At 43.5% G+C, this 27,944-nt stretch overlaps 1 protein-coding gene and 1 long non-coding RNA gene across 6 annotated transcripts in view; one reads left to right on the top strand and one right to left on the bottom strand.

Moving 5' to 3' along the window:
• The window catches only part of ABCC5 (ATP binding cassette subfamily C member 5), a 67,653-nt gene extending 42,302 nt beyond the window's left edge, over positions 1-25,351 (top strand). For 3 of the 5 annotated variants that reach the window (XM_036388941.2, XM_036388942.2, XM_036388944.2), the window contains one exon: positions 567-2,086. In XM_036388941.2, the coding sequence (XP_036244834.1) occupies positions 567-668 (102 nt within the window). In that variant the 3' untranslated portion in view covers positions 669-2,086. Of the gene's footprint in view, positions 1-566; positions 2,087-5,724; positions 6,589-12,998; positions 13,140-13,793; positions 13,946-14,380; positions 14,498-15,658; positions 15,895-18,196; positions 18,311-19,355; positions 19,469-20,162; positions 20,272-21,610; positions 21,839-22,108; positions 22,252-22,933 lie in introns of those variants that run through there. The other 2 variants (XM_036388940.2, XM_036388551.2) reach the window with 2 other exon arrangements.
• LOC118690188 (uncharacterized) lies at positions 2,071-5,565 on the bottom strand. The gene is made up of 2 exons (XR_004980743.1): positions 4,696-5,565; positions 2,071-3,512 (listed from the first exon to the last, which is right to left on the bottom strand). It is a non-coding gene; the product is annotated as an uncharacterized LOC118690188 (long non-coding RNA).
• Positions 25,352-27,944: the final 2,593 nt, after the last annotated feature.

Here is a 27,944-nt window from a genome sequence, read left to right as displayed (position 1 = left end):
TAGACCAGTAGAATCAGTTGCTGCCTGGGACAAGATCCAAGATGGCAAAATTTTTTTTTCACACCAAGAAAGTACCATAGAATAACAGTCTGTCTTTAAAACTCTTTGAGGCTTCCTTTGTAGGTTAATTCTGAGATGGGTAATAACATAAACATCTCTGCTGGGGCTCAGTGGCAGTTTCCCATTACTTTCATAAAGCCCTGTGCCATCAAGCATACCTAATGGCAGATACTTTACCTATTTTTCAGGCTTCCATTTGGGAGTCATAAATAGTTAAATGCAATAACATTGGGCAAGGCTCTTAAAGGTAGAGAAGGCAAAAGCCCATAGCATCTGCCTCTGTCAGAACCACCAGAGGTTGCTTCCTTTGGGCTAGTTTCAGTTTTTGAGCCAGTTGGAAGCATTGCAGGTTACAGTATCCTTAAATACAATTACTTCATTGCCTGGTGTCTCACCTAAAGATGAATGTTGTGTTTTCCACTCTTTGCCATCACAAGTCCAAGGGGTAGAAGTCAATGCTCTGCTGAATTTTACTGACATACTTTACCTGCCTTGTTTGGTTTCAGGTAGTGGAATTCGACACCCCGACTGCCCTTCTGGCCAACGAGAACTCGCGCTTCTATGCTATGTTTGCTGCTGCAGAGAACAAGGTTGCTGTCAAGGGCTGAAATTCAGGGCAAAGTCACTTTAATTTTGGAGAGCTACGCTCCCTGCCTGTGGCAGGCCAGCTCTTCCTCCTCCTCGCAGATTATTGTCTTTTCATCTTTTAATTTCTAGCACAATGTGTCAAGCCAGAGAGTTTTTAGAACCATGTCAGAAGAACTCATGTTTTTATTATGTATTTATTCCATACTACTAATTTTTTGTTATTAAATGCACTCTACAAATGGCTCAGGGAGCCATAGTTATAAATGTATCAGAGGCCTATAATGAAGCTTTATACATGTAGCTATATCTATACATAATTCTGTATATAGCCTATATTTACAGTGGAAATGTAAGCTGTTTATTTTATATTAAAATAAGCACTGTATTAATAACAGTGCATATTCTTTTCTATCATTTTTGTACAGTTTATGGTACCAGAGATCTGGCTTTATCGGGCTGTATCAGACAACGTTTTGTCTTTTACAGTTCGTCTTTTCCTAGTGCTGGATTTTCTGCGTGTCTGAGTGGAAGTGAAGCTTTGCAATAGTGTCCTTTATTGTCACATCTTTGTCTAGCGCAGCAGAGAAGAGCTCTGTGGTGTAACTATTGCATTGTAATTTATCAGAGCTGGTTGGGCCATCGCTAATGTTCACCACAGCAGCGGCTGCTGCTTCCCATGATGCTTTTCCAAAGCAGGGTTTTTAGTGATCTGAATGGAGAACCACTCCTGGGTCACATTAAGGCCTTGTATTTTCTCAGTGTCCTGACACAGTATTTCTTACTGTATCAGCAGAGTTTATTTTAATGCAAGCAAGCCCAAGCTCTTCCTGCTTCGCTGATCTAACACAACCAAAATCTTACTGTTTGTGGAATGATCTGTAACAAATTAATCATAAGGTTCCAATTGTACCCTGTATGCTAGCAGGAAAGCCTTTTCAGAGTTGCTTCAGCTGACTGACTCTTTATCTTGAAGCTGCTAACACTCCTCAGAGGTTTAGGTTGGCTTTCACTGGCATGGGTAACACTAACTTTGTTCTACTCACTTAAACTAAGATTAATCAACGTGGATATTTCCGGTTTCTTTCTTGCACACTTGTTAAGGAAGCAGTCCTCGACCCCACGTCTTCTGGAACCTTAGAGGGGTTCCTGTTGATCAGGATGTAACACTGGTGTAGGACATGGTTTTCTTACTGTAAATGACCTACCTCAGGTTACTGGGTCCTGTGTAGTGCGTTGCCATGATCACTGTACACCATCCCTGTTTTTGGGACCTGTGGCCCGGGGGACACAGTTGTTCCTGTGATAGCTGTGACTTATTGAATGGTCAGCGTTGCATGTCTTTGTCAACTTGGACATTTTGTAGCCTTAGCATGTTTGCAAAATGTCTCATTGAGGCAGAAATCTGAAAAGTAAATAAAACTATTTTGGGTTTTGTAAATTTTATTGGCTTAAGTGGTTTTTTTTGGGCACATAAAGAACTTTGCACCTTTTTGAGCCTTGGGAAGCAGGTTTGCAGGCTTTTGGGTTTTTTTCCCCTCTTGTCATGTATCATGGTCTGATCTTTCTTCCGTCAGAGTAAAGGTGTTTCTTTAAAAGTGTAGTGGGTGATTTTTGTGCCCTCCAGCATGGGGGTAGCTTGCAATACAGGTATGTTGAGTAGTACAGGGAGTAATAATTTATAGTGCAAGTATTCAAGCCAAGTAGAAGGGCTGAGGTCAGGTGGAAGACCTTCTTAGGCTCAGATTTTCCATTTTCTTTACCTGAAAGCACTATTGTTTATAGAGTGACATGACTGCAGAGTCACAGAAAGAAACATTTCTACCTACCAGTACCACAGGCAAATTGTGGCATTAACAGAGCTTGCACTGTAGCTTGAAGCAGCACAAAAAACATTGTTGTGGTTGTTCTTAACTCTTGTCCAAAGCAAGAATTAACTAGCACAGACCTTACTCTGCTCACAGGCCTGGAGTGTACCCATGGACTTCAGTATTTGCCTTGAAGGAAATGGGCTAATGTACCTGGTTCTGTGTGCTGCTGGGGTCAGTGTGTGGCTTCACTTGGCAGCTAAGGCTGAGCTAATGGCAGTCTAGGCAAAAGGGGAGCCATCCTGATCTTATCCTCCTTCTTCTTCCAGGCTGGGACTTCCTCTTCCCTTCCCGATGCCAGCAGTGGCTCTTGTGTGGTCCAGTTCAGAAAGCTAAGTTGCTGAAAGCAGGAAAGCTGTACAAAGGAGGAGACAGGAAGGCACCACCCACAGGAAGGGAGGTGAAGTGAGGCTGCTCTTTTCAGTAGGTGCTGGCTGTAACAGTAGCATAGGTGTGAGAGGGCGCTGCTCAGCCATCTGCCCCAAACTGCTGTTCCCAGCTACACTCTCCTAAAGAGCTGAGTCTTTGCTGCAGCTTTGGCCAGCTGAAACAGCTCAGCAAGGTGTCAGACAAGGGTCTGTGATGAGCAGGTGAACAGTCACCTGTGAATAGCGGGGATTAGCTCAACCATTTTGTTAAGCCTTGGCTGCAGCACTGTTACTTTGGAATTAAAGACAGAGACTGACAGAAGGAAATGTTCTTTCTGTTGTGATCACTTCTGCGCTTCATTTGGCACTTGTCTCACAGCTGTACTGAAGTACTGCTGCTCACAGGGGCAGCTGTAATTTTTTTACTGACTTTCATCCTGAACCACAGCAGCAAGCTGAAGCTTGGCAAAGGGCCCTGTCACTGAAGTGGAAGGAAGACACATTAATATTTACAAATCTGACTGAAATATCTGTATTGTCGGAGCATTCTGCAGGAGGTTGATGATTGGAATGTTCAGGAGTTGGATTCTGCTTTAGAATTTATAGTATGATATCCAGAGAAGACTTCATCCTATGAGGAATAGAATAAGAGACTGGGATTGAGACAGAGACTTTTTTTAAAGAGATCCTACCCAAAATAGCATGGAGATAGCACATGCTTCTGTTCTGGTTTAATATCAGCTGGCAACTAAGCCCCACACATTCCTGTGGGATGGGGGAGAGAATTGAAAGGGTGAAAGCAAGAAAACTTGGGAGTTGAGATCAAGACAGTTTAATAGGGAAAGCAGAAGCTACAAAAGCAAAGCAAATCAAGGTATTTATTCCCCACTTCCATGTGTAGCTATCTCCACAAAAGCAGAGCTCCGTTGTGTGTAATGGTGACTTGGGAAAACAAGCACAGGTAGGATTCTTCTGAAAGTACTGTGGAGTTAAAGTGCAGTTAGATTGGTGTAATCAGGCCCTAAAGTTGTCCTGGCTTGAACACCTGAGGACATTTCACCCTTATCTGTGGTGAAGGTTGTGCAGGGTCAGATCCTGAGGTTGCTGGGGCTGTGCTTTGCCTACCACCTCTAGATGAAAGCCATGTCAAACAGGCTTAGTGCATCACTGGAAACAAAATTGGAGGGAGCTGAATATTTTTCAAAAGGCAACTGGTACAAGTGTGAGAAGGTGTCAGAAGAATAAAAGCAGGATATTTGATTTATTAAAGGAGGACATGGACAGCAAAAATGGCAGGAAAAATGTTTTTCTTAGTTACAAGGGGATTTATTTTAAAGGCAAAATTTCTTTTTGAAGGTGCTTGAAAAGAATGCTGAGAAAGTGCAGGGTGCTGTATGCAGCAACCAAAGAGTCTGAGTGCTATCTTGTTATTTTTTACTGCAACTGTAGCATATGTTTTACTATATATAAGTGATTACACAAAGGTTTTCTTTAGATTCAGGTCGGTGGAGGGTGATATAGTGATTTGTTTAACCCTTGGCTGAACCAGTAACTGCAGCCACAATGTGCTGAGGCCACAGTTTGTGCCTCTGGTGTGATGATACAGTGGAAACTGAGCTGGAATTTGGTGCAGATGCTGCAGTTGTTAGTGTAAGGCTTGGGAGGCTTTCAGAATGTACCACTATGGATTCATTAAACCCACAACCATGTGAGAAATGTTGACAATGTCTTGTCCAAAATATGTGCCTTGAAGCCTCATCAGGCAGTGAGGTAGGCAAAGCATAACAGTGAAAATTAGAGTGAAAATAACTTACAGAAGTGTCATTACACGGGGCAGAGACTGCACTTCTCTTGGGCTGGTGGGAGTGCAATCACAGTTACTTGCACACACCTCCTTCCTTCCAGCTTTTGCTGACTCCTGCTGTTGCCACGCAGAGAAACAAGTGCTTGTACAAAGCTGATAACTTCGTGATTTCTGCCCTTTCCCATTTCGGAAGGCAGCAGTAGCGGGTGTGTGATTGATTACCCAGAGTTCTGAGGAAGATAAAATACATTATGTCTCACCTGGGCTCTAGGGCCAGTTTGCAGTGAGAGTTGCAGGCAGGAAACCACGGGCAGCGCAGCTGGGAGAGAAGCGAATGAAAAAACAGGTGTGGGGGGATGCAGGGAGAAGGGAGGTTATTTAGGGTTAGCTGTGAGCCCGATGTGGGGGTGTGACCAGGAGGAGTGAGGAAGCCAAACTAGTAAGCGCTAGGATGAGGGTGCAAGAATCAGCTCTGCTGGGAGCCGTGGGGTGGAGGCTTTGGGGGTGTTTGTGGTGCAGCTGGGGACGGGAAAGCGAGGCATTCAGAGGGACAGAGCTGGCTGTGAGGGCACAGCAGTGATCCGAGCGGGCTGTTGTGGCCAATGGCCGTGCCCAGAGCAGGAGGGCTGGAATCGGTGTGTCCGGGCCAGGCCCCGGGGCTGGGCTAGGCGAGAGGAGGGAAACTCAGCGTGGGCCGCTTAAAGCTGCCCTGCGAAAGGGCCACGGCTGGACAGAGCCGCTGGCGCGCAGGGCGGGCGGCACGCGCGGATACCCACACCTTATGAGGGAATGAGGGAATGAACGAGTGACCGCTGCTCTCCGGCAGCGGTGCCGGTGTCTGGGGCTGTCCCAGGGGCTGTCCCAGGGCCCGCCCCGTGTCCGGCCGTGCCCGGGCTGGGCTGAGGCGCCGTGGGGCGGGCCGGGTGCGCGCGCAGCGGGAGGGGCGGGGCCGCCCTCGAGCGCCCCTCGGCGCCCCCGCGGCGCCCCCCGGCGGCCGCGCCCGCCGCTGCTGTCCGGGCCCGGGCCCTGCGCTCCCTCGGCCGGTCCTTTCCGCCTCCCCCTCCCCGCCCCGGCCGCTCCGGCCGCCGGGGCCTCCCTCCTCCCCGCCCGCCCATGGATTTCACATAGCAGCCGCCGCCTCCGCCGCCGCCTCCTCCTCCTCCTCCTCCTCCTCCGCCGCCGCTCCATGGCGGCTCCGGCTCCGCGGCCGCCCGGCCTGTGCTGTTGCCGCAAGGGCTCCGCGGCCGGGCCGGAGGCGCCGCCGGCCCCGCCGCCGCCTCCCGAGCCGCCGCCGGACGTGGCGTCGGCGTCCAGCTCGCAGCTCTTCAGCCTGAGGCACCTGCACCTCGGGCTGGAGCTGCGGCCCGAGGCGCGGGCGCTGGCGGGCTGCCTGGTGCTGGAGCTCTGCGCGCTGCGCCCGCAGCCCCGCGCCCTGGTGCTGGACGTGCACCCGGCGCTGCGCGTCCTCTCGGCCGCTTTCCGCCGTGCCGCGGCCGGGGAAGCGCCCTGCGCCTTCGCCTTCTCGCCCGCCGAGGCTGCCGCCGCTCCGGCCCCGCCGCCCCCGCCGCCCTGCCCGCCGCCGCCGCCGCCCTGCGCGCCGCCCTGCGCCGCCAGCCCGCCCGCCACCGCCACCTTCCTCTCGGCGCCCTGCATCGCCGCCGGACCGCTGCCCCCCGCCGCCCCCCCGGGGGACCCGCCCGCCGGCCCCCCGCCCGCCGCCGCCGAGCCGCCGCCGCCGCTGCCCCTCTTCGCCCAGCCGCCCTGCTCCGCCTGCCCGCTCGGCTTCAGGGTGGACCCCTTCACCGACTACGGCTCGTCCCTCACCGTCTCCCTGCCCGCCGCCCTCCAGCCGCACCAGCCCTTCCAGATCATCGTCCGCTACACCACGGCCGACGGCCCCGCCGTGAGTACTGGGTGGGGGTTGGTAACGTAGGAAACCGGGTCCCGGGGCGGCTGGCAGAGCCCTCCCGTGCCGCCCGCGCATCTTTGGTCCTGTTCTGTTCTAAGTGACCGTCGGGGAAGCGCCCCGGCTCCTCAGCGAAGGCGGCGGGATGTGTCTCAGTGCCAGCCTCTCCGGTCCTATCCCTGGCCCCATGGCCTGGCAGCTCCAGCCCGCCGGGCAGCAGCATCTGTCCCCTGCCCGCAGGGGCTCTCGGCACTGCCAGCCTCGCCGTCCCCTGCCGCACTCAGCAGCGGTGCCCGTAGCGGGCCAGCCTCTCTTCCCTCCTGTCTTCCCCCATCGCGTGGACCCCTTGGCTATTCATCCCCCCTCGCTATGGTAATTTGAAAGTTACTCGTTCTTTAAGGACATTGCAGTTGTTGGCGAGGAGAGTGAAAATTTGCAAACTCCTGCCTCGCCTCAGTCCTTCAGGATAAATTATGTCATGCACAGTGTAGGAGTTTCCCTGGGGGTTTTGCCAACTGCTAACAAAATCAGGCCTTGCACAGCTAGGCTGGTGTTCCAATGAGCCATGGTCAGGAGCTTTGAGAAGAACAGGGATGATTCCAGAAGTTCCTACAAGTTATCTGCTGAAAAAAGGGATGAGAAATGGCCCAAAACACCTCTTAGGATGTAGCCATGGAGGTGCTTCCATGTCTGTGGATTAGCTTTCTTCAGCAGTGAAATGCTTCGTAAATTCTGTAGTTTCTTTTAAACCCCTGGTATTTAGAAGCACTTTATTCCCAGCCTTTTAGGTGCTGCTTATCAGATCTTGTGTTTTTAGGAAGTTTTTTAAGTGAAAATATTAAGTTCTCACTGGAACATCAGTTCTGTTTACTACTGTACAGTCTGTTCAGGTTGGAAATTAAACTGAGGTGATTTTCATCGTGTGGTTCATGAATCTATTTAGAAAAGAGATGTATTTTTATAAGAGTCTTGCAACTTTGTTGCATCTATGTTGCCTAGAGGAATTGTCTCTCAGTCCTCTGATTTGGTGTTGCCGTTGCACTGGTCAAAACCAGTAAATGTGTGGATCTATTTGGCTTTTACAATGTATTTAACAAGAGCAGGAATTGAATAATAAAAGCTTCTTGCAACACAACCCACAGGAAGTAAATAGTAGGCCTTTCCTCTTGATAGGAAAGTCTTGCAGATTAGAATGTGTTTGCTGGGTGTTTCTGTCTAATTTTAATACTACTTGGAAGATCATAAAAGTAATTTCATCCTTGGAATGATCTGGGTAGTCTTAATACATTGGCTCACTCAAAATAGTGAGTTCCACATGAAGACTTTTATTGACAGAAGTTTCCTGTGGTCATATGGTGACTTTTTAATGTTCTAATCCTTCCCTAAAAGTGCAAAAATGAGGAAGATTCTGTCACTTCTAAAGTCCAGATCCACTTGGATATTATTCCTTTTCACCTTTGGAATTCCTGGCTTTAGTATTTCCTTGTACAATACTCTGCCATGTAGCTCACAGTGTGTTCAGAAGATTCCGTTCATTATTTTTTTCCCAGCTTTATGAAGAAACCTGTTTCTTTTGTCCAGTCTCTGCCTTGTTTATGGTGAGAAGGCTTTAAAGCTAATTTGGCATTGCTGTGTGCTCTGCAATCGTTCTCAGTCTGGCTGAGCCACACCTCCCAAAGTACATGATAACGTGCTTTCCTCCTCTTGAACAAATTGTTTTATTTTAGGCCAGCCTGTGCTTTCCCCTGTGTCTTGCCAGCCCTGTTGCCAAAGGGGCAGCCTGTCCTGCTGAGTCTATGGAGAAGTGATCTCAGTATGACTGGAATACTGATCTGGCTTTGGGAATGTGAAAACCACTGGAAGGTTCAGGGTTGATGTGATGTTCCTTTAGTCTCACCTTGTATTTATGTGTTGTCTCCTTGGCCCCACACGCAGTCCTGTGTGGATGCTGTGGGGACATTTCTTCCATTCCTTCTATTGTTGTCTTGCTCCCCATGGATCAGAGGTGAGCTTCCTATTCTTTATACTGTTCTTTGAAGTCTTTATTGTACCTTTAACAGTGTGTACTGCTTCAGCTGAACTGAAGCTGCAAGGGCTCATGTCAAGATTATTGATGGTCACAGCACTGGGGACATGCACTGCCCTTCCCAAGTGATCCTGGAAAGCAGGAGCAGGCATGCTCACTGACATAAATCCTACCATGTTTGTTCACTCTCTGTTGTAGGTTTTGGCTGGCAAAATATTTGTCCTTGAGTGGCACCTGTTGTAGCCCTTCATGTTCAGCATGCTGAGCTATTTTGTTTGGATCCAAAGTGATTTGGAGCTATTGTAGTGCTCTCTGTCATTGCTGTTTTTTGGCCCAGCCCTGTACTTTAACAGGGATGAGTAACCCATACATGTATAAGGGTCAAATGGTTTATACTCAGGTCTTGTAAATATCCTGGCAGTCCCCTTTCTCTGTCAGTGAGGCACAGATTTACAGTGTCAGACCTCTCTCTTATAAAAGTTCTATTTTCTTTGGCCATTCTAGGAGTGTATGCTCCTTAGGTCAGGGTTTATTTTCTGTGGGACCTTTATCATACTTGTGGGACCTATAAAACAGTGAATACATGTTACAGTGCAGTGTGAATGTGTTGGCAGTAAGATCAGCAGCAGAGATAGTAGTGTTTAAAATTGGAAACCTGTTGTCTTGATAGACTTGCTTTGAGCCATCTGGACATGTTATTTGACTGTCCCATTATTTCTCGTGTGGAGGAAGAAGCCAGGATCTTTCGTTGTTTGATGGACATTGAGAGACAGCTGAGAGATTAAATCTGCCTTTCACAGAGCATTCCAGCTCCCTGTGCTGTTAGGAAACCATATGCTCAGTACATCACCAGTTTCCATCAGAGGCAAGGCTGTCACAATCATTGTGTATCTCTCCTGGTGTGGGCTGAAGGCACACAGTGATCAGATATATCAGGGACAATAGTCCTGTTCTTCATCTCCTTCTTCTCCCTCATTCCTTACTTCTTGGTAATACTCTTGTGTGATATTTTCTTTTTTCCTTCCCTAGAGAGAAAAATCTGCACCTATCTCTTGCCCACTGTGTCATTTCTCTGATTTGGCAGTGCACATCTTAGTGGCAGTGCTGTTTTCTTTCCTTAAATGCAAATCCTCCTCTGGGTTCTGGTACAAAAAATTATAACATTTCCTCATCTTCAGGATTTAGCAGAAAGGACAGCTCTCTTTGCAGTGCTAGAAACTTCCCTGTAATTCCTTAGATTTGTCTTGATTCCTCAGTCCCATTAGAATGACTTGCTGCCCAGGTGTGCCTTGCTTCTGTCACGTGCTCTGCATCTCAGGTGTTTTGTTTACTTTGTCATCAGATAGAGCCACTTGTTTGCCTAGAACAGAAGCTGTGGCTTTGCAGCTCTTCCTGCCACCTTCATCAATAATGCATGTAGAAACATGAAGAGGTTTAAAATTAAAAGAGACTTAGCTAATTGCCTTTGTCATTTGCCAGATTTGGGCAAAGATTATGATCTAAGTCAATAAAAATTATACTCTTGGCAGGTGTCTTATAAAGTATGGACTTCTTTGCAGTATGTGGGCAGGGGAAAGCCTGGGCTGCCAAAAGCCTTTGTTCAGCAGAGGAATCATGCAGCAGGTCTTTTTAATTGAAATGCGCCACAGAACAGCTTTAATGTGTGAAACAGCTTTCCTATATACATGAAAAGCTAGATAAAAATGAAGAGCATGATGATGATGTCATGTGTATTTCCCAAGGGGAAGTGCAGGAGGGATTTGCCTGTGGAGTAGATGATACAGCCCCAAATACTGCTCTGTCCCTATGCTCCACCACCTGCCCAGCAGCACCCTGTGCCTTGCACTCCTTTCTGGGATGCTGCTTATACTCATTTTCCCCAGCCCATAGCCCTGCCTCTGTCCAGCAGCATAGCCTGGTCTATTTATATTACAGATCTATTTATATTGTTTCAGGATAACTTTCATCATTGTTCCAAGTGTGTCTGGAAAGAGAGACAGAGGCTTGCCATGTAGCTGCAGACGTTAGAAAACAGGGGAAAAAAATACTTCATCCTCTGCAAATGTTTTCCCTCTTGGCTTGTGGGGCTGGTGTTTCACTTAACTTCAACCAAATGTCAAATAAAGCAGGACTGGTTGAAAAGAAGTTGTCCTTAATTTATGGAGTTTCTTGTAAACAAGAATCAACTCTTGGTTCCCCTTCCCTTCCTGCTTATGTTTGCCTCCTGCACTGCTCAGGGAGAACTTCCCCTTGTCTCTCTGCTGTAAAGACATTGTCTGTCAGCCCATTTTCCTTCCTACTCAAGTGTTGCAACTTAGGTGTGGTGGTGCCTTATCTCTCTGTTTTCTTTGTTAGCCTCTTCTGTCTCTCAAAAAGCAAAGGAAACAATGTTTTGAAGATGAGTCTCTTCAGCAGGGCCAGCGATAAGATTGGAAGTCAGACTTTGTGATACAAGCACAAAGCCACTGATCAGATGAGTGTTTTCAAAAGGCATTGGGGCAGAAATTGAAATTTAATTTCTGAGCCTCTTCCCTGGATCATTAGAAAACTACTACCCTGTATTAAATACAGAACCTTCATTTTTTTGTAAAATATGTGTTTCTGGGTGGAAGTTCCTAGTTATTGGTGTGTAATGAGACATATGTCCCCAAATGCCTTCTGGAACAGCTGTCTCTAGTTCCACAATGTGGCATTGCAGACATTATATTCATTGCTGTGAAAAGCAGGTATCCATGAGAAATGTAGTGGAAATCTGTAGCTATGTAGGTGCCCCTGGGCTGTGACCCAGGGTTGTGGGCAGTGCTACACTGAAATGCAGCACATGGGTGTGAACAGACAGGGCTCCTCAGAAAGTCCTGCTTTAGGCTTGTTTCTGGCCCTGCAGGCTTGAAATAGAAGAGGGTAATCTTGAAACAAATTTCAAGAGATTAATTTTACTTTTAGATAAAGGTTTTTAATTTAGTAATGCCCTCCTCCTAAAAAAACCCAAACATTTGCAGCAGAAGTGTGAGACTCCATGGGAATAACTGAAAGCTGCTGACTCTGTTTCCTGTCCTCACCTTTCACTGATCCCTGGGGGGCCTGCTGCAGTGGATGATTTGGGAGAGGAGCACACTGGCAACTGAGGAAAAAGGTCTAAAGGCAAGGGAAGAAGATATCAAAAAGTAACCTTACAGGACAGAAGGAGACACAGAAAACTTTAACTTCCAAAAGTTAACTAGGAGAGAGAGTTGTAACATTTTGTTAAAACGTGAGCAGACTTAGTACCCAGACTTCTCTTCTGTGTTTCGTTGCTTTCCCTTGAGGACTAAAACTGAACTAGTATTTGCACTAACTGCTGTTCACTGATCTCAGATTTATTGGTTGCTTTGATCTAAGAATTCAGCAGACTCAGAAGTTTTATTCCTTGCGCTTGACTGTTTCCAAGACTTCCAGTGGTTCAAATTTTATTGCACATTTCACAATATTTGATATTTTCCATCAGAGTTCAGCTCCAGAGTTCTAGGATTACAAGGAAATCCTTATTTAAAATTGTTCCTACACTTCAAAGTTGGAGGCAGGGAGCACGTGAAAGCACAAACATTTGAAACAGAAAGACTAAAAGGCAAATAACTGGACTTTTTCTTATTATTTTTAATGTGTTCTAATTATTTGCTGAGGGTCTGACTTGTGATTTATTTGCTGTGTGGTACTGAAAATTGACGAGCTCAGTGGTGTGCTTTCTTTGTGACCACCCAGAATCTCCTTATCCATTCTGTTAAAAGGGGCCTCCAGTGTCCTTGACCAGATGTTTCTTACATATACCGACTTTTTTGCATAGTGTCAAAATGTTTGATGCTTCAGCCAGGAGGGCAGTGTCAGGGTCACAGATAATATTGTGTACACTGTTCAGCTTCAGGGATTTTTGGTTTGTGGATTTGGGTTTGTTTTGGGCTGTGGGTTTTTTTTTCTTTTCAGCTTATGTTACCTGACCCCTTCTATTCCTGTTCATATTGAATTATAAACATGGAGATAGCCAGAGTATTCCCTTTGAGAAGAAGGGAGTGGATATTGTGTGGATATTTGTTAGGGACTTGTTATTAACCAAGCAAATTGATGTAACAGAAATAGTGAGTGGCTGGAAGTCACTATGTTACATGTCGCCACTCAGTGTTCAGACAGTAAGAATTTTTTTGAATATTCCCGGCAAATAAAGCGGAGTAGGAAGATGAATTGTTAGAGATGGAAATGTGCCCTGTGCCAGGTGTTCATCTGGGGAGCTAAACAGCTGAGGTGGTGCTTCTCCCCCACAATCCTCTTGATTTCATGTTTTGTTTTTGGCAGTTCATCCTTGTCATGTTGTCTGCTTCCCTCATCTCTTCTTCCCATTGTGTTTCAACAGATCTGGTGGCTGGATCCAGAGCTGACATATGGCAATGCCAAGCCCTTTGTCTTCACACAGGGACACTCAGTGTGTAACCGCTCCTTCTTCCCCTGCTTCGACACCCCTGCAGTGAAGTGCACCTACTCAGCTACTGTCAAGGTAAGGGATGCCTGTGGATGGCTCACAGAGCTCTTAGCTGCTGTTAACTTGTGAATGTGTAGTTACATCATGTATTTTTAGCAGTTTACATCTGCTAAAAATATTGTGATTCAGTATTATAAAGAATACTGAATTTTTTAGGTCCAATTCTGGTTCTTGGGCCAGAATCAGGGTAGTGCCCCGAAAGTAACTCTGTTGCCTTCCATGCTTGGGTCTTGCCTTCCTTGTACTCAATGCTGAAAGAGTAATTGTGAAATAAAAATATGAGAGAGAATTTGGCTGGCCCCTTCCAATAGTGGTTATTGATGATGATAATACTCAACTGTATTATACCAATTTTTGAAAGAAAAAACGTGAAGTCTTTTGAAATCAGCATCAAATAATGTTGCATTTTGTATAGATGAAATAATTTAATATGTGGGTGCTTTTGGGGCAGCTGGCATATAGGAGGAGTAATATCTTTGGTTGGTATGTTTTCATGGATTGGGCAGATTGTGGTATAAAACCTCACAGAAATATTTCATTTTGTGTTATGTAAATGATGATTTTTAATGCACATCATCAGGCATAGATGAAAATGAACCAGAGATCTGTGGTTCAGTCATTCAGCTGTGATTATCTGGTGAGTTGATGTGTATGATGATGGTCTTCCAGGCTCCAGCAGGCATACAGGTGTTGATGAGTGCCACCCAAAGTTCCTACCTAGAAGAGGAAGGTGTATATCAATTTTACATGGAATATCCAGTTCCTGCTTACCTAGTGGCCCTGGTGGCTGGAGACCTCACACATGCAGACATAGGTCCAAGGTAAGATTTGCAGTGAGTGCATTCTGCATTTTATGTCTCTGTACAGTGCTTCATACTGTAAAGTAGCAAGGATTTGAGTCATTGAAAAGGGAATAGTTGGGTTCATGAGCTGTGAGCACAGAGAGAGTTTGAAGTGTAGTTGGGTATAAAGAAATTCATGGCACCGCACTGGCAAAGATATGTTCCTCTTCCATAAATGTTGCCTACTGTTCCCTGAAGTCATTACAGCTGCTTTCTCATTGCCTTGTTGAAGGCATTTTTGGTTACCTCTTGCCATGTTCCATGGAGCTTTAGTCTAGGAGGGCCCAGGTCTGATGGGAGGTCTCCTTGCTCTATTACCATACATGGAAGTGTGGTAAGCAGTCAGGCTGTTTTTTTTCTAAGAGATAATTCAGTTTGCTGAAGTATCACCTGATGTTTTCTGTTTTCTGACAGGAGCAGAGTGTGGGCAGAGCCTTGCCTGCTGCCAACAGCCATCAGCAAACTTTCTGGCATTGTGGAACGCTGGTTGACTGCTGCAGAGAGTCTGTATGGCCCCTATATATGGGGAAGGTGAGTTTAATCAGTCTCCTGGGAATGTGCAAGGGGAACAAAATAAAACAGTATTGAGAAATGATCATGCTTTCTCCCTATAGCAGGGCAAACTAGCATTTCAGCTGGCAGCATTGTAGTAGTTGAAAACATACTCTGGAGTTTTGTCTCCACAAGTGGCAGGAAGGACCATGGAGGCATTGGAGATGTTTTAGCTGGTTTGCAGCGGAAAGATCCACTGTTTTGAACTGGAGGTTGGTTTCTAAACAGTGGATCTTTCCTGAAGAATGAGAGTTTTCATACTACAGTGTTTTGTGATGTAAGTCCAGCACTGGGCCAGACATCATTTAAAATGTATGGTTGTTTTATTTATCTCATTTATTTCTGCATTGTTTGTGGCATGCCTGGGAATACTGAAAATCTCAGTACAGACTCATTGAGAGTCCAAGTCCCCCAAACCAACATTAACAGCTCTTGAAAAGCTTGACTATATATTTAAAAAGAGTGGTTTTGAGAGAATACTTGCCTCTTTGGATGGGAGAAAATGTTTCCTATATTTCTTTGCTAAAGGTAAGGAGGAAGATCGCCTTGTTGTTGATTTAACAAGTATTGCTTGAAATAATCTGAGAACATGGCCCAGTGTGCCAGTGCTGATCACTGGTAAAGAAATTGAGAAAGCAAAATAAATATTACTGTTGTGTTCCAAAGCAGACAGATTAAAGTTATTTTGATGACACTGCATGTGTAGGAAATCAATTCCTTCATTGACAGCTTCCTAGCCTCTCTCTTTCCTGGGAGCCTCTGGGGACTCAATACTGTGTTACACTACTGTTTATAGTGTAAACAGTTTTTGTGGCTCCCAGATATACAACTTGTGATGCGTTTGTGTGTGTGAAGGGAGCACAATGCTTCTTTTGATGACATCAAAAGACTGTCAAGTCTTTACATCCAAACATAAGCAGGTCCTTGGCCAACAAAATAAATTGTGATCGTCTGATCAGAATTAGGCACCACTGGTACAGAAAGTTTGTTCGTTCCTGAAGTCACAAGAGGGTCTCAGAAGAGCCTTCCCTAAAGAAAGAAAAATGTTATTATGTCTTCTGAAAACAGAAAATGTTACTGTGTGTCTTCTAGCTGCAATTTACTCATGTCCTTTCTTCTTTCTTCTCTCCCTAATTTTAGATATGACATTGTTTTTCTTCCTCCTTCCTTCCCTATTGTTGCCATGGAAAACCCATGCCTGACCTTCATCATCTCTTCCATTCTGGAGAGCGATGAGTTTTTGATCATTGACGTCATTCATGAAGTTGCCCACAGCTGGTTTGGGAACGCGGTCACCAACGCCACGTGGGAGGAGATGTGGCTGAGCGAGGGCCTGGCCACCTACGCGCAGCGCCGCATCACCACCGAGACCTACGGTACAGCTCCAGAAACTCCTCCCTGGGCTCCTTCTTACCATAACTCTGAGCTGCTGCTCGGAGTATTTGCCCTGGAAGCTCAGAAGTCTGTAGGGAGCTGGTTTTCAGTTAGGCTTTGTTTTATTTCTGGAACACACACCCACACACAGCCCCAAAGTTTGTGTTGAACGTGTTGCATACTTGGAGTTTGACATTGTCTTGGCTTTAGTGGGCTCAATACCAGATATGGTACCAGGGGCTTTGAGTGAGGTGTGTTAGCACAATGCTGTGAGGACTTGGAACTACTGTTGGGTACCAGGCAGGTGCAGGTATGTCAGAGCAAGATCACCAGAGGATGCTTCAGAGAAAGACGTAAGAAATCTTATAAAAGTTACATTGTGAAACAAGTGTCCTCTGAACAAGTGTTATTTTAATTCTGATCAGTTAGTAGCTACCTACTGTTAAAAAGAATGATGGCAGTAGCATTAAAAAAAAAGTGCAGATTTATGTAGCTGTTTATGTGCTGGAGATTTCCTGCAGGATTGTAAACCCTGCTTTTGCTTGTGTCGGTGAATTTCACAGGTCAGTTTTATGATGCTGTCTTTAGAATATATAAGTAGTAAACCAGTCCTCTTTCTTTTAAGTTTAATTGGCTTGTTATTGAATTGAATAATGGGAATGTATGCTTTTCTAATTTGTCCTGTTATATTCTTAAAAGCCAGTTCCATGTATTTTCTCAAGCATCCAATGTAAACAATCTTAGAAAAGTTCCTAGAAATCTGGACAGCAAAAATGTTTAGAAGAAAGCATTTGTTTTTATTCATGTATATTGTTTTTGGACATGAACTGATGACAAGTTTAGGCAAAGAAGTGCTCTGAACATCTATGGAGATGTTACAATGCATATTACATATCTTTGAAAGCTGTTTTATGTTGAGTAATTCTCAGTGAGTAGTACTGTCCTAAGTCACATTATGCATGGCAGTAATGTGAGTAGGTCAGCAGATATCAACCTGTTCATCATCTTAGTCTGTTCCATCCAACATAGAACAAAATCCTTGCTGATTTTATTCTATTCTCTAGAACTGGTTGTTTCAAGAAGCATTTGCTGGGAAACTAAAAAACGTCTTTCCCTGTGCAATTCTTTAGTAAGCTCTTTCTCCCTTCTATTTTGTTTCCAAGACAGACCTTTGATCTAAATCTTACCCTCTCTGACATAATTTCTGGAGTCTTTTCTGTTGATAGTAAATAGGTATCTTTGCAATGATATTGTTTAGGGAAATTTGAGTCCACTGACTACCACTCCTCTTGGATCTTGCTTAATTCTCCTCTCTGTAGCTTGAAGTAATTGCCCTTAACACTAGTTACCCTAGTTCTTGCTTTCCCCTGGGAAGCAGGTCCACTTCCTTCTCTGCTCATACAGGTTCTTTTGTTTTCCAGATATGCCCTGGTTCTCAATTCACATTTGGCTATGTAGGATTCGGGTGTTACATTGAGAGTCTGAGGTTGTATTATGTAACAAACCCTAACTTCAGGTTAAAAACTCAGCAAAGAAGGCTAAAATTTTAATAGTTATGGGTGTTAAGTATCTTCTGAATCTGAAAATCCATTTTCTGCAGCTTCTAATGTCTGCAAGGGCATAGGAAAGATCTCTTGACTTGGCAGTGTAATACAGCTAGTTTGGTTAGAAAGCATGGAATGCTCTATATTGCAATTAGGGAGAAGGAGGAGCGTACCCAGTCACAGCTGTAAAAAGTCCTAATGAGAGGAAGGTGAAATACTTAGGGCAAAAACCAGGTAGGATGATAGATAAAGCTTTAAAATATACACAGGATACAATTACCAAATCCAATTCGTTTCTCTTTCTGCTCAAGAGGTGACATTTGCTTAGTAATTCTTGGCACTGAGTATGGAATTGTGTTTACTATTCTACCAGTGACAGTATGCTTTTGCAGCACTTGATTGCTCCCTGAAAGTTACCTGTACAATACTTATTTCAGTGCTGCCCTCCTTATCTTGCAAGAACTGATGAGATGATGTGAAGGATGTAAACTTTAGCATCATTTTCATGCTGTTTTGGTTTCCAGTGCAGCCTGATGCATGATCAGAGTGAGGAAATACACTGGGTTGGGCTCTGACTTCCATTACTAATTACAAGGATGTTCTGCACTCAAGTTCCTCTGCCATTACATTACTGTGATTCTGTCTCACTGTTCTGTCTTTTGCACTTGCAGCAGCTTTTAGTTTGTCCCTGTGCCAGTCCTGCACAGATCAGCTTTTGCTGATCATTTTCCCACAACTAACAAGCTGCTTTCTGGGGTAGGAGCTGCCTTCACATGTTTGGAGACTGCATTCCGCCTCGATGCTCTCCACAGACAGATGAAGCTCCTTGGAGAAGACAACCCGGTCAGCAAGCTTCAGGTTAAACTGGAGCCAGGTATTGCTTTTGGCTGAGGCTGCTCTACACAAAATTATACACCTCTCTATATCCATTATGGAATAGTGACAAAAAAAAAAAGGACTAATATTTGCATATCTTTTTTTGAAAAAAAAAAATTGGTTTGTAAACCAGTCTAAAAACAAGTAAGGAAGTTTTTCTTTCAAGCTTTTTTCAAGGTTGGATAATTCATCTTTATAGATACTGTTCTGTGTAAGAACAGACTTACTGAGTAGAAAGCATGTGAAAAACTGCCTTGAAAGCTGTGTGGGTTTGCAATTCTGGATATGTAAAATAAAGTATTTTAAATGGAAATATTTGGAAACATAATATAAAATCCTTTGCTATTCAATGTTCCTCTCTTTATGTGTTCATGGTAAGAGCTATGTATGTATTTAGCAAGCGGATAAACAGGTACTTGCTCTGAGTTGAGCTGTGCAGAGGCTGTTTGGTTATTCCCTGAGCAGATGCAATACCTGATGTAAATTTACCAGATGTAAATACCTGTCTCCTTCACTGGTAGTTCTCTAGTTCTGTGGTCACAGTTGGGTGGGTGAAGCTGTCTTCTATCTAAATGATTTTTAAAACAATCTAAAATGCAAGTGGAGATTATATTGAAGTCAAATGGAAAAGCATGTGTGAAAGTCTCAAAAAAGGAGCAAGTGGTGATTACCTTTTATTGATATCTTTGAAAATTTGTGGTATGGTGATTCCCAGAACCTGGCACTGAAAAAAGAAAAAAAAAAAGGATTTGTTTTCAAGTTCCAGATCTATTTTCAGTGACCTCTAGTTTGAAGTGACTTATTCCATTGGGAGTTACTACCTACCTTACAATGACTGATTTAAAAAAAAAAAGTTATTTTTTCAGGCTGTGTCTTTGGACTGCATCTATTTATTTACTGCAGTAACTTAAATGTACTGACAACAAGCTTAGTTTTTTAAAGTCACTATGTCTCAGCTTGGTGATCTCTAAGGAGTCTGTATAACTCAGAAGGGCTGGAAATCACTCTCCTCATTAGTTTCTTATCATGTTGTCTTCTTTCAGGTGTAAATCCCAGTAATTTAATGAACCTCTTCACCTATGAGAAAGGCTACTGCTTTGTTTACTACCTGTCCCAGCTCTGTGGTGACCCCAGACACTTTGACTCCTTCCTAAGAGTGAGTGTAAATATGTGTTTTCTTGAGATTTAGAGTTGTTTTTTTGTTGTTGGGGTTTTTTTTCTCAGATTCTTTCACTGTGGCTAATTGTTAAGGGTAAAGATGAATACAAGTGTGTCAGAGATGGAGGAAAGTTGTGGGCCTGTCAGCTTACATGAATCTTTGTACAAGATTTCTCAGATTCTGAGATCATGAGGTCCTAGATACAGAGCAGTAGTATATATTTGTTATCACTTGTTCTGTCCTCCAAGTAATTAGAAAGCTGTTCCAGCACAGATTGTGTGTGACTGGAAAGATGTGACTTGATTCACTACTAAAAATTGTTAACTTGGATTTTTTTTACCCAAGGTGACAAAGGGTATGGGTTATTGTACTGGGGCAGGCTGGTGCCTGGAAGCACACTTGCAAAACCTCTAAAAAAGCGTCAGCTACTGCCTTGTTTTGGAAAAGGAAAATGAAATTACACTCAGCTGTCAATGTATTTGCAGCTACTCTCTTTTTCCTTGTTTCTTTAATTAACTGGGTGAGGAGGGAGAATATTTTTCTTCATGTTTTTTAAAACCTTCAAATAATTGTTCCTACTCTTATGCTTGTATTTTTTTTTGTTGTTGTTATTGTTGTGGCATGCAGTGATTCTACATCAAAAGGAAGCTGTCTTACTCCTAATCATAATTTGAATGTTTTACTATTTTAGGCCTACATTGAGAAGTATAAATTTACCAGTGTTGTGGCTCAAGATCTTCTGGATTCCTTCCTGAATTTTTTTCCAGAGCTGAAAGAGCAATGTGTTGAGAGCAAAGCAGGTAGGAGATTTACTAAGTTAACTGTAAACACTGTAGAAAACCTGGATGATGAATTTTGTGCTTGGCTTGGAGGATGCACAGGGAAATGCTAAGGCAAACAAAATAGTTCGGCAACAACCAGATGTTCTTGACAGAGTTTGTGGCTATTGCCTCTACACTAGGGAATGAGAACCTCTGAAATTGCTGACAATTTTGGCATTAATTAGCTGAGTGTCCCTTGGTTAACTTTCTCATTAACTCACCTTCACTCTGCAGACAGAATGATCAGTGCTTGTAAGATTTACACATGCTTAAATGCAGGGAAAAGGTGAATACGCATTGAAATTTCGTCTATTTTAATAACAAAAAACATGCTTTGAGAACTGTAACTTCCCCAAGATCCTGCCCATGCATATAAAATATCTTCCAGAATGTTTCACTTTCCCTTGTATCCCCCATTTATAGCTGTTGGTGGATTTGTGGAAGGTCTGTGGCCTACCCAGGTGCTTATTATCTCACTTTCTTAAAGAAATGAGACTCATGTTATCCTGCCATGTGTCCATCCCTGTGAATAGCTATTGAGCCCATTCGACAGTTTAAAGCAGAGTACAGCTCTTGAGGATACTGGGTGCCTGAAGGCTTTGTGGAGAGGAAACTGCCTGTGGAGATGAGAGAGTTTTCTGTGGCAAAAACTGCGGCATGAGCTCAGCAGTTCTGTGTTTTATTTGGCCCACTGGTAGGCTAATGAGTTAACCACAGAAGTTGCTAATTTTTGCCTGGCTAATATTCAGGGGATGCAGAAGGTAGGAGTTTTAGCATAGATGGTGTGGAACAGGAAGTATTGCCATGGGTTAGAAAAGTACAGAGGTTGTAAAAGGTCAAGAGGAGCAGCTCTGCTGGAAAGCAGGCTCTGCTGCTTGTGAAGAAACTTTTTTTAAAATTGGTTGCATAAATAAATATAAATTGCTTGGGTTTGCTGGTGGGTAGGAGGAGTTTAGTCATCCCTCTCATCTCTCATTTTTTCTATAAAATGGGTTTTCTCCATATTTGTCAGTCTTCCTCAAAATTCTGAGAGAGAATGCAGGCACACAAATATTAGAGCATAATTTGAACATAGGTACTTGTCAGCCTGGCTGCCTTAAGAGTATGTGTGTTTCTTGTACTTACTGTACTGTTGAGCACTCTTCCAGGTGTTCTCTAGGCTATCCCAATGAGGCTGCTAAGACTGTTGTGTCACTATAACTATTGGTTGCTGTTGTTACAACCTCCCTTAACTATGCTAGAAGCAATTCTGAACTTTGAGGCAACCAAGCCATCTGCAGGGATCTCTGCTCCACGTTTTTGGTGCTCCTCATTCCAGGACTGGAGTTTGAACGTTGGCTCAATGCTACAGGACCTCCGTTAGCTGAGCCAGACTTATCTCAGGGATCCAGTCTGACCAGACCAGTGGAGACACTCTTCAAACTCTGGACCACAGAGCCTCTGGACTCTGTTGCTGCTGCCAGCAGTGTTGACCTCACTAAATGGAGAACGTTCCAAACTGTGCTTTTCCTGGACAGATTGCTGGATGGATCACCACTGCCACATGGTGAGTGCTCTTTCCAGGATAGTAGGAAATTATCCCTGGAATAATTGATTGAATTCTAAAGATCCCTGCCTCTGGTTGACATTATAATTCACATAAAGTCAGGTTGATGTCCCAGGCCATGTCACAGAGGGATTGGAATAGGAGATCTCCAAGTCTTTCTCAGCCCAACAGATTCTATGATTCTGTGATTTGAGAGTTGTTATTATCTGATGACCCTCAAAATTGACAAAATAGGTCATAGTTCTTTCTCTGTGTATGTGCTCTCTTCAGAGGTGATAAAAAAGCTCTCGGAATGTTACTCCTCTCAGCTGGACTCCATGAATGCAGAAATCCGTATCCGCTGGTTGCAGATTGTAGTCCGAAATGACTATTACCCAGACCTTTACAAAGTCCGTCGCTTCTTGGAAAACCAGGTACTAACTGCTGGATTAAACTCACTGCACCTCTCAGTGCATGAGACATGTGCATGAGACATGCGACGTGAAAGACCTTGGAACTTCTGCTTCCTGGCCAAGTGTAGCCCAGGTGTGTTGCGAAGGGGCTGAGCATGGCTCACCTGCTAGCGGTGGGGAGGAATGGGCAGATGTAATTTCAAATGCCTCCAGATAATCTCTGCTTTTCTAGCCTGACTCAATACCCTTGTCCCAGTTCTGCCCCATGCATTTTATGTATTGCTTTGCAGCAGCCTGGCTTTTCCAGACCACAAGTTTTTGCACTACTAAATCATGTGATTATTTGAATATTTACACTTCAAGCAAGGCTAGGGCTCATCGAGTTGTTTTCAGTAGTTGTTATTGTGCTGGAGCAAAAGTTTAATGCATGTGTTCAGTGTGGCCTCTTTTATTCGGCCTTTAAAAATAGTTCTGTAAAAATACTTCTGTGGAAGTAGCTCAGTCTCAGAGAGCAGATGTTTTTTTATTACCATTCATAAAAATCCTTGCATTGGACTTAGAATAGACTCATCTGTCTTTTGGAGAAATGTGTTTCCTGTCTCCAGTCTGAAGTTACTCAGGGCTGTTGGAGTGTAGCTGTAGAAGAGCTGAACTTCTTGACTTTCATTGAAATGTTTTTATCTTGTTTTCCTTTTTTTTGTAGATGTCTCGGATGTACACAATTCCACTTTACGAGGACCTTTGCACTGGCACTCTCAAGTCTTTTGCCTTAGAAATTTTTTACCAGACCCAAAACCAGCTGCACCCCAATTTGCGGAAAACGATCCAGCAGATCTTATCCCAGGGCTTGAATCCACTTCCTGCCATAGACACTACAGCAGTCACTACAGACACACCAGCAATGGTGCTTGAGGACAAAGTCTCAGAGGCCACAAATGGTGCCATTTCACTCAGGGATGTCAACGTGTCTGCTTAGATCACCAGTTCATGCCAGCCACGAAGCTTGAAAATGGGGACAGGAACAGAGGAAAGATACCAACCAAGCATTGCCTCCTTTCCCTCAGCCTTGCAGCTGCAGTGTGTTGTAACTGGATTTCTCTCCCAAAACACAAAGCAAATGTGCCTTCAAGTATCCAGTGTGTAATACTGCCAGGTTTCAGAGATCTCCACCAGCTGTGTGATGAATATTTTGATTCAGTTTTTACTAGGCAGGGACTCCTGGGCTGTTGCTTCTCCATGGAAAGTGGATAGTTCCCTTTCCTGAGGCTCTTCTGGATGGTTTCTTCAGATTTGTTGTTTGGTGGGAGGGTATTCTTTTTCTTCTTATTTTTCCTTTTTTTTTGTCTGAGGCCATTGAGGCTGTGGAATATGTCCTACTTGCTGTATGTATGTTGCTGGGGAGTGTGTATGTGTCAAGCTGTCATTGTCCTAATATTTGGGCTAAAGTTCTGCAAAGGAGAGACTCAGGAATTGTTAGTGGCAGCAAACATGTTTTCATGTTATGCTCCTTCCTGTGACAGAGGTATTGTGATTTGGGAGGAAGGGGACTAATGCTTAAATGAGAAACTAATTTTAAATAGCTCCTGTTCCTCCCTGCCCATAGGTGGCTAAATAATAATAATAATGGTGATGCTCTTTATATATATTAAGAAATATATAAAAAAGAACAGGGAAACATTATGATGGATTTGAAATCCTTCTGCTAACCCTACCCTCAGTTTTCCCTTTGCACTCAATGGGACAAGCAATAAAGAAATGTGTAGGCTTGAGTTTTCAAAATCAAAATTAGGTTCCCAAATGCCATCAATTCTGGTACTAGCTGGATGCCTAAATCTTTTTAACTGTTTTGACAAGTCTAGCTGCAACCTTTGCTAGTGTGTCAGGATGCGTGGCACATGCATCAGATGCACTCTGTGTCTTTTATTCTCTCCTTTTGGAGGAATTACCAAGACTTGTAATTTTTTTAAGATCCTCAGCATATCTTGGCCTGTAGGTCAGCCATGAAAATATCCATGCTAAGATTTTACTGCCTTGAATAATGTTTGCCTGAAAACAGTGGCCCTGTCATACTATAATCTGAGGGAAGCACCATCTTTCTTGATGTGAAACTTTTAAGTCCCACTTTACCCAAGTCTGTTTTCTGACTTATGGTGGGAGTAAGGTGCCATTTCATTTCCTGACATGCTGTTTCACTGGCCAGCCATGTAAGATGTGAAGACACTGTCTTCCCTCTGTGCTGTTTGGTCTCAGGAAGCCAAGGGTAAAGTGTCCTGGGGTATTGCAGAGTATAGGTGATGGTTCTTAGACTCTGTGCCACAAACTTTTAAACATGTGGGTACCTCATGTTTTAAACATGTGGGTACCTCAAAGGCATCTCTGAGCTGATGCATCACCAGGATAGTATGAAAAAAAAGCAAAACATTTGGAAAAGACTTGGTTAACAGAGATGTGAGAGAGAAATTGTTTTATGCTTCAGGGCAAATTTTAGCCCTGCTATGGGGATCTGCCTAGACAGGAAGAGGAGGAAATTTGGGAGGGCTTTGTTTTCTTCACCAAAAGTATCTGTTTACACCCATGTGTGGATGGGGACTTAGGTGCTGTTACTGGATCTTCATTTTCTGGCTTTAAATTAATTTGGACTTCACCATAGCCTTAGCCTGGGCTGAACTGGGATAAAGCAATAATAAACTCAGGCCTCTGTAGTGCTTCATTAGTTTTAAAAATGGGCCATCAGCATTTTTGGGCTTCAGAACTCCAAGCTCTGATCTTTGCTCCTTGAATGGGATTATCTTTTAAATTCTGCTTTGTTTTCCCAGAAAGGATGGAGAATGATGTTTTCTACACAAATCTCTTTCCTTTTCATTTGATGTTCTATTGAAAGAGATTTGTACAAGCTGACTTTACACTTCCGGAGCTGCCGCTGTTGGTGCTGCGTCTCCTGGACCCCACTGCCAGCAGTGGCAGCCTGGTTGAGACCAGGAACCACTAGCATTTTTGGAATCACGGGCCTCTGTTCTAACATATTTTATTTAGTGGGAGAATGTTTGTGACCCTGGTGGGAATTTTTCATTTACATGGATGCCTTATGATGATTGTCAAATTAAACTAAGCTTTGTGACAAGTTCAGCCTTTTGGGCAGTTTTTTGGCGTCCCTGCTGTAGCTGTGGGGAAGAGCTAACTTGGTACATTGTCTTTGTTTTGTTCTTTTCTGGGATGCAGCATAGAGAGGGAGTTTGGAAGCTCTTTCAAAGCCACACAGGAAGGTGCTGGAGAGGTGGCAAAAGCAAACAATCAAAAATAAATATTATCTATTGTTACTAGGACTGACTGAAATACATCAGATCAGCTCTGTGTTTGCATAGTTTGCATAGACATCCACCAAAGCAAGGAAATGCTGGCTGAACTGAACAGACTGTTTCCTGGTTAAAGAACACAAGATGTATGTTAGTGTTTCTGCTCTCATCTCTGCGAGATCCCATCAAATGGCTTTTGACCTAGGACTTGTTTTCTGAGACACTGAAGCAGAGTAAGATTTTTGGAACGTATTCCATGCATCCACCTCCAGGTACTTCTGTTTCTCCTGTGAGTGAGGAGTGCATTTTTTATTTTGTAGAGACAAAAAACTGGCAGCAAGTTTGTGGAGATAAGCCTTCCTTTAGTTGACAGAAAATAAATTGGTGCTTCAGGGTACTTGCTGTCTTGATTTGTAGTAGACTTCACATTGACAGGCAAATTAGACTGTGATTAAACAGAAACTATTTGCCTTATCTTTGGTACATTCATTTCTGATCCATTTAAGTCAGATTAGATATCAAATCAGTTTTATTTAAACAGATGCCAAGAGATCGGGTTATCTTTTTTTATTTTGAAAATGAAAACTATTACTTTATTTCATTGCAGCTTTGAGCAGGGCAACAGAGGATGTAGAAATATCACTTGTGGGAAAGCTCTGAAGAACCATCTGTTTAATAGAATGGAATATTTCTGACAATTTTTTAGCATTTCATAGCCACGTTGGTTGATACATTCAATATATTCTTGCTAGCTACAATATACTGTGTTAAGCTTGTATCAGTAATTTTGGCGTCATGTTACCTTGCAACATTTTAACCACAAACTCTATCAACCAAGAACAATTCTGTCAAGAATCCCAAACATTCTTCTTCAACCAAAACTCTTTTATGTTCTTACACTACAGTGACCTTGGTCATTACCTTTTTTGGATAACACAGGACCTTCTGTACATCTAAGCTCATGTGCTGCACAATTCTCTTAGGTCAAGTACACTTCTTCAGTCTGTTCTCCCTGTTTGTCCAAAGATTGAACAACACAGTACGGTCAACACACTAAAATCACGTCACACTTTTCACACTTTTTACTATAGATTGATAAAAGCTGAAAGCGATTTTGACCACAATATCACTTGGTGTACAAGAGAAACCGTACTATAAATCACTGTGTGACATTTATCAAGCCACTGTTCTCTGAGACACAGAATTATTGTCAGTTGTTAGGACACAGTTTGACACTGATTTTGTTGAAGCCCCAAGAAAATTGGTTTAGCTGTTGATTACATGCATTCCTGAAATGCATATCTAATGTCTAGTTTGGCATTGTCTATTTTATCTTCCAGCTCTGGAAACTACTGCTTGCTTTGTGAAAGTTAAACTGCTTACTCACATATAAACTACTTACCTCTTTCTCATGTAAGTACTTTTTAATTCTTAAAGAAAACAGATTGATTGGTCTGTTACTGCAAGCTGTCTTCCACAACTTCATGTATTGACTTTGCTTGGGTGGAGCATGATGTTTCAACATCCTTTTAAAGTGGAAATTGCACATTGTTTCTCAAAAATTACCTCAATTGCTGCTGTATATTCCACATCAACTGTAAAAGAATTTTTTACTAATATTGTCCACTCACCTTTTTTTTTCCCCATTAATAATAGTAGTAATTTGGGCACCTGTTAGCATATGTGTTACCTGGACATGAGAACCTTTTAAAGATAAAGGGGGTAGAGAAAAGCTATTCCATATTCTGGAGGTGACCTTTCACTCTATACAGAGGGATACTAGCTAGTGGCAATAAAAAAAAATTATATATAAATATATATACTAGAGACAAGTCTTTCTCTAAAAATGGAATGGCATTAGTGGGGTTTGCAGAGCACTAGACCCTTTTCCAACATCATATTTACTGAGGTGCAGCATCTTATGTGCTGTGGTAGCCAGGCTGAAAATTTGGAGCTGTGCTTTACCTCCATGTGTGCCTGAAGCAATGAGAGAGGTCTATAACCCCAAATGCTCACTCCAAAATCTCTCTTAAGCAAAAAGACACTCTGTGCTGTTCTTTTGATACAGCTCTGATCACTGTCAGCTCACTATCACTGTGCCTTCCTAATCCTGGTATCAGGATTCGGAGAATTCAAGAACTCCCTTGCGAACAGCTTCCATGTGTCAGCATTTGCAGAAACAAATACACACATTGGGCCCAGCCACTGCTGCTCAATTACTTTTACTCCTCTCCCTGTCCTTGAACCACTGGGAGTTGGAGACAAAAGCAAACATGGGACTGATGAAAGCCTAAAACTGGCAAACAACCATGAAAATATCAAACACTATTCTAAAGGATCATCTTCATTCACATGGAAATGAGCTGGTTATTAAGCTGGACACAAATCCCTTTTAAATTTCTATAGCAATGGGACTCAATC

Source organism: Molothrus ater, chromosome 10 (genome assembly GCF_012460135.2).
Source record: "Molothrus ater isolate BHLD 08-10-18 breed brown headed cowbird chromosome 10, BPBGC_Mater_1.1, whole genome shotgun sequence".
Classification (NCBI taxonomy): Eukaryota; Metazoa; Chordata; class Aves; order Passeriformes; family Icteridae; genus Molothrus; species Molothrus ater.
This window is presented reverse-complemented; position numbering and strand designations above follow the sequence as displayed.